Source organism: Ceratosolen solmsi, unplaced genomic scaffold, assembly GCF_000503995.2.
Source record: "Ceratosolen solmsi marchali unplaced genomic scaffold, CerSol_1.0 scaffold1, whole genome shotgun sequence".
In the NCBI taxonomy this organism is placed as follows: Eukaryota; Metazoa; Arthropoda; class Insecta; order Hymenoptera; family Agaonidae; genus Ceratosolen; species Ceratosolen solmsi.
Genome location: NW_011948415.1, coordinates 4,568,237 through 4,581,111, shown reverse-complemented (window position 1 = coordinate 4,581,111; position 12,875 = coordinate 4,568,237). Strand labels below are relative to the sequence as shown.

The following is a 12,875-nucleotide window of genomic DNA, read 5'->3' as shown; positions in this document are numbered from 1 at the left end:
TTTTTTAATTTTAAGCCCATTGTCGATGGAAAAAATGGGCTTGTATTTCAAAATAATCACGACCTGAAATTTGTAGCTATAAGCTCTACTTTAACCGCTGAATCTGATCCTGCTCGTATAGCCATTTACAGTGAAATATATGGGCATGCTATACTTTATGATTACAATATTAAAATCCAATAACAAGAATAAGCTATGAACTTACTGGTCTCTCTGGCTTGTGGGGAATTGTCAAATTAATACCTCTTCCATTCTTTATTAATACAGCTTGAGAATCTCCGGCCCATGCAATATACAAAGTCTTATCATATAATAAAGCACATACAGCAGTAGCACCACTATTTTTTGTCTACAAATTGATAAAGAAATGTTAATCGACCAAAGAGCATACGATTGATACAAATTAAATATTATTATTAAACAGTCTACTAACATCGTCACATTCCATAAATCGATTGTTTGTTGTTTGAAAAGCATCGCGTAAGGCAACTTCAATATTCGCAGGATAATATGGACTTTCAACTAAATACTGATGAAGATGGGCTGCACAATATGTAGCAGCTTCTTGTCCTGCGTGACCATCAAATACTGCGTAATAATTTACAACGGCATCACTCTAAAAAGACATTTTATAAATTAATCGCTTCATCAATCATGAGAAGTAAAATAGCATAAACTAAAATGTTTCAGTTTTTTATAAAGGATGTTTTTTATATAAAATAAACATACAAAAATCAACAGTTTTATTTATTGTATTAATTATATTTCAGACTATGATTATTAATTATCTAAGAAATTAAATGCTTACCTTAATACTGAACATTGTATGCAAATCATGTAAAACTACAGATCGGTCTTCCATTTTTCTTCTTCTATTTCTAATTGCATGCGAAGATGCTAACGGTGTTGGTATGGACGGAGGTGGAGGCAGTAATGCCAATCTACTATTGTCCAAGTAACGCTGACATATTTCATTAACTTTATTTGTAACAGCTTGCATCAACTTTAAGGACGAGAATGCTGTAAGAAAATGTAGAACACATAATGTCTCGCATTGTGAATGATTAAAGCAATATTAATGATTTAACTGAATTTTTAATGTGAAAAATAAATTTTATAGTAACAAAATAATAAATTAACGCTTCCAATACAATCACTTTCAATAATACATCACATTCCACAAACAATTACGTAAATACACGTAATATTTTTTAAATAAAAACTTACTGTTATCTTCTAATCGATAGCCACACTTCTCCGGCTGTTTTTGAAATAGGATTTTAAATTCATCTATTACCAATTTCACTAAATATGCTTGTAAACTAGATGGACAAATTCTGCAAAAATAAAAAGACTAATGGTTAACAATATACAAATACAACTCGGAAAGATATTCTAACATTAAATGATTTTTTTAATTTATTAAGAAATTTTAATTCATCAAGACATTATAATGTACATAATTTGCATAAACATTAATTATCCATGAATATAAATTATAAATTACATAAAATGTAATATTAACTTTTATATAGTATATTTATTTTTATAATTTTATTTCAAAGGAAAATGTTTTTAATTTTCAATATTTATGTTTAAGGATTAGAGTTGTCACAAGCGTGGAAAATTATTGATATTTGACAATAATACAAGATTATAAGTGGCATAAAAAATTCTATCAGTTCCTTGTCTTTATTGGATACATATTAGCACATTTGAAGAACATAAAAATGTCTTCGCTGGTTGGAAATTATCAACACGAACGAAATGAAAATCTGAACGAGTACTTTAAAGCTGTTGGTACGTGCATTAAAAAATTAGGCATTCGTTTAGTATGCCAATATACCAATTATCATGACCGCTTATTGTTGATACATGCGTCTATACAATTAATTTAATAGTATTCTTCACATATTTAAGGAGTACCATACATAGCTAGAAAAATGATGTCAATGACAAGTCCTAGATTGGAAATTCATAAAAGTGATGATGATAAATGGACCATTCGATCAATTACAATGTTTCGCACATTAGAGTTGACATTTAAAATAGAAGAGGAATTTGAAGAGGAAATGCCTTCAGGAGTCATTTTGAAGGTTAACTAATTATATTTAATTGGCACTATAATTTTACACCACATACAATATATTAATAATTATTTTTCAGAATACTGCCTATTTAGAGAGCGATGGTAGTATTGTCATAAATTCTGTAGCTGATAGTGGTACAAAAATTTCAAGAAAGTATGAATGCAAAGATGATCAAATAATTTTGGTAAACTAATTTTGTCTCCAATATATAGCATTATACTTCGTATATAATAATAATTGTTATGTATCTATGTTTAGACAATGACTCATGAAGAGAGTGGACAAATTGCTAAGCGTTACTTTACAAAAATCCCATAAATATAGAATGTCTGCCGCTACCAGTTATTTACTGCCAATTTGCATTGACATGATAATCGACTGCTAATTATCAATATATTTTTAATACAGATTTCTATATTTTTATTTTCCTTAAGATGCACATTAAACGATCAAATAGTTTTAATGACATTATTTAACTGTTAGGTAATATTTTACATAAAATATTTTAAAATATATTTTGTATTTTTTTATATTTTTTAAAAAATATTAATGCTTAATAATAAATGTAATTAACCTTGAATATTGGTTGTTTATATAAATTTCTTATGCAGTGCTAGCAATGAAAATTTGAAAAAGAACATTCTAATATTACTTTTTATGAATAATATTAATAAAATTGTCAACTTTTAGTTTATCATAAAGAACAATAAATAATAATTAAAACATAATAATTAATAATAAATTATAAAATGAAAATTGATTGCGTTTCACTTTGAGTACTATTCAAATTTGTATTTTATCACGGGTTAGCCTTTGATAAAAATTCAAAATTATAAAGAACTTATAAAAAAATCTATGCCAAGCAAAAAAAAATAGTTTTTAAAATTAATTTTGCATTCGTTACTTTTAATGAATACTTGAATTATTCATTATGCATAAATATAGAAAAATATATTAATAAATATATTCAATATGGCAGACTGCAGTGAAATTGGGTACGTGTCGCAAATTTATATACATAATTTCTGGGAAGTGAAAGGTCAAAGGGTATGCAACAAGCCTACAATGAGACATAAAAATTTGAAAGGCCATAAAACAAACATAAAATTTATTAAAATAAGAATAGAAAATCCATTATTAATAATTTTATCACGTTTAAAACTACTCGCCCGATTAATAATATCGGAGAACAACGCAACAAGAAACTTTGTAATATGTTATTTAAAAGAAATTTAGGGGCCGTCTAAAGTAAAAACAACATGGATGGCTGACTGGCGTGTTGCCGCGATGCCACCCCCCCCCCTCCACCCCCCGCGCGACAACCATTATCGCGATGCATTAAGAAAGCATCGGTAAATCCAATCAACAGCTGAATATAAACAGAAAAGTTATGAAACGAAGAATTTCACAATGTCCGTCAAACTAAAGGATCTATAACTTTCGCGAGCCCCGCTCTACCAGACACAAAAGTTACGAAAGCTCGGTACTCGTGGAGCGTGAAGTACGGAGAAATAAATAAGGATTACTCGCCACGCGGCGGCGAATGCGAAAATAATTTCAGCGAAATTTTTGCGCTCCCGCGGATCGCAACGCGAACGCGCGTCTCGAGCTTTCAAAGTAAGCCGCCAAGGCGCCTCTCCCTCGACTTCCTCGAGGTCGCTGAGGACGGGACCGGGGCAAGAAAGGCGCGCCCCGCCCCTTCTTTCTCGCCATGCACTGCCACCACCCGACGCACCAGGCTTAAATACTCGACCCCCACACTCCGCGATTCCTACCTTCGGCTTCGCGCCTTTTCTGACGGAGAATAAAACCTTACTCGCGGAGTATTTTGCTTTTTGCCGAGAATGGCCGGTGGGACGATGGTTGGGTGGGGGGGGGGAGGTGACAGGGGCAGCAAGGGAGGCAGTAGAGACTGGCATGGAATGGCCATTGCCTCGACTAATTTCGAAAACGTCAATTAAAGCGAAACCTTAATTCAAACGTCCAATATTTTTAGGCATTGAATAATTATGAAATATTAAAAAATAATGATAAAAATGTTTATTCGACGGCAATTTGCCATGTGTTTTGGAAACGAGGTACTTTGCGAAACGCGACCATAATCTACAGACTTTGCATTCTCGATTCGAATGCTGCGGGGGGGCAGAAATACTAAACCAACCTATCATTATACAGTCACGAGAGTGAGCTAAGAAAGATTATATGAAAAAAAAAAGAAGAAAAAAAGAAGAAAAAAAGAAGAAAAAAAGAAGAAAAATCAACAAATGCTCTCGCACATTTATTCGCAATCCCCAAATACGATTTCTCGAACAAAAGTATCCATCCCAATTCTCTAGTAAAAAAAAAAATAAATAAATAATAATAACAACAATAAAGGAAAACCCTGAGAATTTACAGTAAACTCGTACGGTGACTTATCTTTAAAATTCGAAAGGTGCAAAGCGTTTCCCGGAAGATCATGTGATCGCCGACCGATAGGAGCCGCGTGCATTATTTATCACGATGGCCGATCCAATGTACGTAACAACACGGAAAGTTGGCGAATTAAGGAAGTACAACAAACACTCTTCTCTTTGGCCTACTAACGTTTTCAGCATTACGCGCCATAAATAATTTATCCGATTCCGGTGCCCCTCACACCGCTCCACCCACTTACCCGTAATCGTGACGGTATACATATCCCGGTGCAACGACTTAGTTTTTTTACATTTTGCACGAGCCTTGGGTGGCAGTTGTTCCACCCACCTTCCCGCCTCCTAGATTCCTCGACACGGTAGTCCGGAAGTACAATCAATTAAAGTCCACCAAGGCGGAAGTAGGTGTTCGTAGGCGGGGCAGAGGGATTAAATAGCATTGGGCGAAATAGTATTGGAGAGAAAGGAGAGTTAGATAAGGGGTTTGGGCTCTTACAGTTGCGATTGCGATTGTGCGAATCATCGCGTTCCCGTGTCGGTCAGGCAACAACGAGTCGGCGAGATGTAGAGCGTAGTTTAGCACAATGACGACGAGTTTGGATTTTTACGTGCTCGGGGCTATTACAAAAGCAAATACGCCATTTAACCTTGAAAATGCGTCTCGCGATGCCGAGCCAAAGAGATAAAGAAACATTGATGTACAAACATTTTATCCTTAACTTTCTATGCTCTTTCTTATGCTTTCTTTAACAATGCCCGGGGGTACGTCAATTTATTCCAAGCAATATAAAGAGCTCTTGTTAAAAGAATCGCTGACAATTATTTGACGTAAAAATGATCTCAATTGCTTAAATTGGATTATTGGATATTAATATAAATTTCCCTTCGAAGCTCCTTGACAGTTACATTTATTGTCAATGTTTATTCGAAAAACGCAACGATCGATCATCACATTTTACTCGCGAATGTAATCCGGCCATTCGATTCTGAAAATTACGGCCAACATTTACTTATTATTACTCTTCTACGAAATTTCGCGCAAAGCCCAGTAGTGGTCAAATCATCCTCGAACGGGATTGATTGGTCAAAGGGGCGATGATAATGATTCGAGCGAACATAAAGGCAAAATAAATGGTAAATAATGAGCGAGAGATTGGGGAACTAGCGACGACAATTATTTAGGCAACGCTTCTCGTCGCCAAGCACAATATTTACAAATTTGTAAACAGGTGCGCCAAAAATCTCGGATGTAACCTCGCCACGGCAAACATAACCTAAAAAATAAGCAAAACAAATATTGGCAGCGTATCAGCATGTCCCGTAGCTCGGATGGAAATGGCAAAGACACTGTCGAGAGACAATTACCAAGTCGCTCGTACGTTGACTTAACACTGCGGCAATATTGTAACGTCTCGTTACGGGATAAAAAAGAAGGAGCGGGTCTCGTTAAAAATCGCAGTGTCCACAAATATCACCTCTGATTCAGATGCTGGAGGGTGATGTCGGCGATCTCGCCGACGACCTCGCAGAGCCTCACGTCCCTGCGACTCGTCTTCACCGGCAGCTGATCGTCCCTGCAGACGTTGGCGACGAAGTGCTCGAGGAAGCGCCGATAGGCGCCCAAGTAGTCGCCGTCGCATAAGTCCGTAGTCGCCATCTCGCGCCTCGGCTCGTCCCCAGGGCCAAACGGTCAATCTGCGCGCACCTCCAAAGGATCTTGCGGTCCTTGCTCGTCGTTCCCGCCACTCCAGAGCGCACTCTATATATTTATAAGTAGGGATCCGTCAGCGCGCAAGTCACATGCACAGAAAATCACAGGACTGAACGTGGGATTAGGATGCGCGGGCTTCGGCGCGCACACGCACACGCACACGGACACGGGCACGGGCACGTACACGCGCACGGGCACGCGCGCGCACACTCCGCTTGTTCTTGGCAGTTGGTACGAGAGCTGCAAAAACAGCGGGAGGACGTAGAATGCGTTTTATTTATCTAGATTGCCTTTGTTGTTGTCGTTGTCGTTGTCGTTGTCGTTGTCGTTGTCGTCGTCGTCGTCGTCGTCGTCGTCGTCGTCGTCGTCGTCGTCGTCGTCGTCGTCGTCGTCGTCGTCGTCGTCGTCGTCGTCGTCGTCGTCGTCGTCGTCGTCGTCGTCGTCGTCGTCGTCGTCGTCGTCGTCGTCGTCGTCGTCGTCGTCGTCGTCGTCGTCGTCGTCGTCGTCGTCGTCGTCGTCGTCGTCGTCGTCGTCGTCGTCGTCGTCGTCGTCGTCGTCGTCGTCGTCGTCGTCGTCGTCGTCGTCGTCGTCGTCGTCGTCGTCGTCGTCGTCGTCGTCGTCGTCGTCGTCGTCGTCGTCGTCGTCGTCGTCGTCGTCGTCGTCGTCGTCGTCGTCGTCGTCGTCGTCGTCGTCGTCGTCGTCGTCGTCGTCGTCGTCGTCGTCGTCGTCGTCGTCGTCGTCGTCGTCGTCGTCGTCGTCGTCGTCGTCGTCGTCGTCGTCGTCGTCGTCGTCGTCGTCGTCGTCGTCGTCGTCGTCGTCGTCGTCGTCGTCGTCGTCGTCGTCGTCGTCGTCGTCGTCGTCGTCGTCGTCGTCGTCGTCGTCGTCGTCGTCGTCGTCGTCGTCGTCGTCGTCGTCGTCGTCGTCGTCGTCGTCGTCGTCGTCGTCGTCGTCGTCGTCGTCGTCGTCGTCGTCGTCGTCGTCGTCGTCGTCGTCGTCGTCGTCGTCGTCGTCGTCGTCGTCGTCGTCGTCGTCGTCGTCGTCGTCGTCGTCGTCGTCGTCGTCGTCGTCGTCGTCGTCGTCGTCGTCCTTGTTGTTGTCGTTGTTGTTGTGTTGTGTCGTCAACGTCGTCGGTAGTAGCGTCAACGGCAGTGGTGGCAGCGGCGGCGCCGACGTTCTCACATGCACGCGACCGCTTGATACTCGCTGAAGCTCTTCTCTTTTTTCCCGCTCTCTCTCTCTCTCTCTCTCTCTTAGCCTCCTTTCTTACCTCTTTTGCTAACTCTCGTCCGTCGACCGACAAACGCGTGCGTGCATACGTGCTTTCTTGCTTGCTTGCTTGCTTGCTTGCTTGCCTGCCTGCCTGCCTGCGTGCGTGCGTGCGTGCGTGCGTGCGTGCGTGCGTACGTGCGCTCCAGCAACCGTCACTGATCTCGCGCTTACTATCTGCCCGTGTTGTCCGTGTCTTTTTCCCGGCGAGCGCGAGCGGCTCGATGTTCCTTCCCCCTCGCTTTCTCCTCGTTTCTGCGCTCACAGTACACACGGCTCTGTGTATAAGCCACTTTTGGTTATGTTCTCTCGCCTGTATTGCTTTTAGAGGCGCGCGCGGCCCGCGAGCGAGTGAGTGAGTGAGTGAGTGTGTGCATGGGAGAATGGGAGCGCGAGAGCGCGCGATCGCGGAGAGGGGACTTGGAGGAGAGCGTCGAAGGAGGAAAGACGGGAACTAGCGGTAAATGATATATATTATTGGGGAAAAGCGCACGCGTGGATGTACGCGCGAGTTCGTTCCTCCTACCTACATTTCTTACGTCACTCATTCATTCATATCCTTTCATTATGTGCTATTATTGTTTATGCGTTTGCCCCCACCCCCCGTGCTTTCTTCTCGAAATAAACGTAAGCACATGGCAGGGCGGAAATGCGTTCGGTCCGCGTTCTTTGCTCTTGGAGGCAACCAATGCGCCGCGGTTGGATGCTGACTGTCGATTGCCGCTCTTCGTAGCGATTCTTCGGAGATTTGTTCGACATCCGCAGTCCGTATATTTATTGTTAAAAATGGAGGAGAGAGGCGTTAGGATGAGGCTGAGACAGTCCTGTGACATGGACCAGTTGGGGTATGCACGCACGAGCATTCGCGCGCTTATCTTTTGTATAAAAGGAGCTTAAGTAAAATTGTGAACTTGGTTTCTTATCGCTCGTTTACTGAAAGTAAGCGAAAGCGATGTAGGTGTGGTGAGGGGAGGAAGGAGTGGGAGGACGAGAAATCCAGAGTTCTCGAAGTATAGTGGAATCGTAGCTATATAGACCATTCTCTTTGCATAATTGGTGCCGCCGACTCGTTCGCTCGACAGCTTATATCTCTCTCCTCTTTCTCCCTCTTTCCCCCACACACCCCACCCCCCTCTCTCTATTTCGCTACCACACTACTCGGAGAAAATTATGTCACGTGCGTGGGTGAAAATAGGTATTCTAGAATTCTTAAAAATTATGTACGAAGAGTTGTGAGCAGTCATTGTAAATGATGAAAATTAGGAATCCTTTGATAGAAAAGTCACTGTCCTGCTTATCATTGTGAAATAATTACATGAAAAATATAAATACGTAATGTGCTGATGTTGGGCTAGAAAAAAATGTATACAAAAATAATAGAAAACAATGTCAGCTACCTCTGTGTATTTATTAAATTGTGTCCAAATGACGAAGCCATCGGCATAAGTCGTGTCTCTATTGTAAAATTAATCAAATTTAAATTGAATAAAGTATTGTAAATTATAAAGGTTTTTAAATTTTATAATTGTCCATAAATTATCAATAATTGATTTTTAGTAATAAAGTCTATAAGAATTCGTCTATCCCAATCGACTAAATGCTAAAAGATGCATAAATTAATTATACCTTGTTACGCCATGACACGAAAAATGAAATAACGTTTGTGAGGACACAACAATTAATGTTCATTAATAGCGTTTCGTCATTTATGTTCAAATAAGAGGGGAAGATCTTTCGTCGCAAAATATATCAAATGACACGGTTCTATTTATACCGTTTCAATAGGAATAAAAATAATTCTGTCAGTTTCTTTATTAATCAGTTAAAGGCATTGTACGGCAAATATTGGTTTTTGTTTTAAAAACAAACGTGCAGGCTTTTCATCATTATAAGCTAATCAATTTCACGAGTAATGTAGTTGTTTTGTAGTTGTTTTGTAGTTGTTTTGTAGTTGTTTTGTAGTTGTTTTCTAATATTGACATACGAATCTCTTTGACGACTACGTACATGATCTAATCTCGTTAAAAATCGATCATTGATATTAACTTTTGGTAACAGTTTTTTGATTGATCGATATCGATCGAGTGTTTGGTTAGTTTTTACTTGTCGATATGATATCTTATAATTATTTCTACATTGTCATTTATATTTAAATGATAGCCTGAACTACGATATCATCTAATATCTCTATAATCGTTTTGCACGGTGGTGCCGACCGAGATATTAGCATTTACTTATAGATGTTTTCTTTATAAATATCGAATAATGTTTTTTTTTCTTCTAAGTATAAGTTTATCAATAGACGTCATGGCTTTTAACAAATGCTTCTTTCATTTTTTTTTTTTTTTTTTTTTTTGTATCTAAATTTATTATTTTCAGCGATAATATATTCAAAATACCGATAACAACAAAACGATTATTTAAATGACTTTATCAAATTTATCCATTTACATTAAGTTATTCATTTTTTCACTTTTTATTTTCATGTATTTTTTTTTTATATTTTTTAAGTATTACAGCAATAAAATTCGTAAGTATTACAATAATAAAAAATAAAAAAACATAATATCCTTATTTTCACAAGATTGTAAGTAAAGATATCAAATTGTATAAGAATACAAATCAACACTTTACACATAAGTAACAGAAATAAGATTGTCGAGTTAATGTTGATAAGTTTAAATAAACTTTCTTTGCATTCGTGTTGCCATCATTTCGCTTAGGTGTAACAAGATTTTCGTAATCGTTTAACTAGATTTTGCTCCACTTATAGAACATACGCCAATTAAAGAAGTTCGATTGAATAAATGAAGTTACCGTTTGAGTGACAGAGTCGGATATTTTTTTGTCTCGCTTGCACGACGTATGCTTAAACCATCAAGTACTATTCGCCGTATGTGGCATGTATAACGCGATCCGACGCCGAAGTCGTCGAACTCAAGTAGTAAACCAGGCGGCGTAAGGGTACTTGGATCACCAGTGACCGCTTTGACCAACGTCACTAGCAGATTGTTATCGAGATCCTTGATATGCCGCTGTCGAGTGCCAAGCTACACACTCATCTCCTTTATCTCAACTCCAAAGGTTTAAATGTTAATTTTTTAATGTGATCAAGGACGACGTAATTATGCACATGGGAGATTTCATTTAATACTAATACGAAACTTTGATAAATGTATAGTAATGAGTCGGTTAATGAGTGCTAATAATTAATAGAATTAGCGCGCGAGCTTGCGATCCTTATTATAGAGGCAAATTGGAATAACATTTTGTTAATTAATGCAGGCTCAGGGTAGAATCGAACCACGAGTTATCAGAAATTTATATTGGCAAATGCATGTATTATCAAACGATTCGATTTTAAATAATATCCTAGATTTTTGAATTTATCTATAAAGAATACTCATGTTTTTTTCTCTCTAATTTTGTTTCTAACTTTATTGATTAGCTGTTGATCCACGTGTTGATTGGTTGCTCGCGAAATGACTTATCGCGAGATCTTATTTATAGGATTTATAAGTTTTAAGGAATTAAAGTAATGTAGAAAGCTATTGTTTAAAGACTTTAACATTTCGTTCTTAATCACTATTGACGCTGTCATTATTGTTAGAATAAAATTAAAAAAAATATATATTATTACCTTTAAATGCTATTCAGTAATTGTACGTCACGATAATATAATTGCGTAATTATATTTATAAAGTGCGAATAAAAAGGGGGTTTTTTTAAAAAAAAAAAAAAAAAAAAAAAAACATAATCAAATATAAATTATTATTGACTAAATTGGCGTTTACATTTAAAACACGATATTATCACTTTCTTCTCTTAAAAACAAAAATAACATTATACACATCGCCGCCTATAAACTTAATAGCTGTGCCATAGCAGTATATATAGTAATATTTCATTATAACTTCGCTTTACACAAATACATTAACAAATGTACGATAAATATTAAAATTAAACATCTAATAATGTATTTGCACGCTCGAGCACGTACGTAAAAATATATTGCTTAACGACTTTGGCAATGAATAATCATAAATTTTACCGGCATTACAAAAACTAACATAATTCATTGATTATTATTATTTTTTTTTGGGTGAATTTATTGACAAATTGATGACATTTAGGCATTGAAGAATTCATTTTATTGTAAAAATTGGCGAGAAGCCTATTTTATTGTAGCTGCAGAGTAGCATCATAAACTGTCGAATCAGCTTCATCTAATAAAATGCTCGAGAAATCTAATTTTTAGATTAACTTTGATGTCATATAATATGTTGTTAAGAGTTTAAGACTCGTTAGTAGTGGTTGATAAAATAAAATAATAAAAAAAAAAAAAAAAAAGAAAAAAAAAGAAGGAATTATCCAATTGCTCCGTTATATTTCACGGAAATATTAAACAATTGAAGTTATTAATAATTAACCGCGTTTGTTAATTATTATTTCACATGGACTTTAGACTTTAGACAGACGCAAACAATTCGTCTCGAAGTAAATTAGCTTTTTAAAGTCACGCAAACCACTCGACCGGATTAAAATTTTGTTAAATATTACAAAAATCACCTACATAATATCATTATTATTGCACTTTGCCTTGGGCAATATCACAATGTCTATCATCATAGCGCCGGTCACTCGACTCATTCAAGATTTCGTCATACTCGCAGAGTGCGTTTAACAAAACTCCAAACTCAAACCGAATTTAAGCCAAAGACTCATGAAAAATTCGATCTATTAGCCCATTTAGCCCTACGCGAAATATCTAATCCGATGCGGAAGGTGTAGGCACTCGTTGTCGAGGGTCATCCAGCGGAGCACCGAATCCAAAAGCTAAATCCTCGATACCCAGCATCGCCTAACCTCCAGCATCGCTCGTGTCAAATATCCTGACGTCCCGCTCTTTTCCTCCCTCTCCCAGCCTCCGGCCACCATCCATCGTACAACGCCGATGACGAGTATCGCGCATACGTATTTTTTACTTGTCCCGCCGTACGCAAAACTCTTAAGTGCGTTCCCTTTCCATTTTGAGTACTGACGGTCGTGACGCCGTCCTTACCGTCAGCTCTCATCTTCCGCGCGGGAATCTTACGCGTATTAATAAAGCGTAATCTCATAGTGTCAATTTCCGATTAATCGACAGGTCTCCCCGTATTATTATCAATTTAGCGGTCGGTGTGAGTTTATTATACGATGCTTGGGTGAAAAATTTTTTGTCAATACGAGAGTGGCTCGCGTCGACTCGATTTCACACAGATGTGCGAGCCGCCTTTATCGCTTGGGCTCCAAAGACTTAACGAATTTTCCTTAAATCATCAATCGATATAAGGCGATCGTAGTCGTGTACCCTTGTCAATTTATCCAATAGACGTGCCGATTCTCTTTACGTGC

General features: G+C 38.5%; 3 protein-coding genes across 3 annotated transcripts in view; 2 read left to right on the top strand and 1 right to left on the bottom strand.

The window, feature by feature from the left end:
- LOC105368641 (uncharacterized protein C4orf22 homolog) overlaps window positions 1-272 on the top strand; it is an 811-nt gene extending 539 nt beyond the window's left edge. Inside the window, exon 1 of the mRNA XM_011507702.1 lies at window positions 1-272. This exon is cut by the window's left edge and continues 539 nt beyond it. Within this exon, the coding sequence (XP_011506004.1) occupies window positions 1-183 (183 nt within the window). The 3' untranslated portion in view covers window positions 184-272.
- The window catches only part of LOC105368642 (myelin P2 protein-like), a 4,630-nt gene extending 2,136 nt beyond the window's left edge, over window positions 1-2,494 (top strand). Inside the window, exons 2-5 of the mRNA XM_011507705.1 lie at window positions 1,602-1,800; window positions 1,921-2,096; window positions 2,167-2,274; window positions 2,349-2,494. Coding sequence (XP_011506007.1) covers window positions 1,731-1,800; window positions 1,921-2,096; window positions 2,167-2,274; window positions 2,349-2,408 — 414 coding nt within the window. The 5' untranslated portion in view covers window positions 1,602-1,730 and the 3' untranslated portion in view covers window positions 2,409-2,494. The remainder of the gene's footprint in view (window positions 1-1,601; window positions 1,801-1,920; window positions 2,097-2,166; window positions 2,275-2,348) is intronic.
- The window catches only part of LOC105359015 (uncharacterized), a 133,758-nt gene extending 127,479 nt beyond the window's left edge, over window positions 1-6,279 (bottom strand). The window contains exons 1-5 of the mRNA XM_011495490.1: window positions 5,980-6,279; window positions 1,228-1,337; window positions 809-1,020; window positions 434-616; window positions 206-349 (exon numbers count right to left, since the gene is read on the bottom strand). Coding sequence (XP_011493792.1) covers window positions 206-349; window positions 434-616; window positions 809-1,020; window positions 1,228-1,337; window positions 5,980-6,161 — 831 coding nt within the window. The 5' untranslated portion in view covers window positions 6,162-6,279. The remainder of the gene's footprint in view (window positions 1-205; window positions 350-433; window positions 617-808; window positions 1,021-1,227; window positions 1,338-5,979) is intronic.
- Between the last annotated feature and the right edge of the window lie 6,596 nt (window positions 6,280-12,875).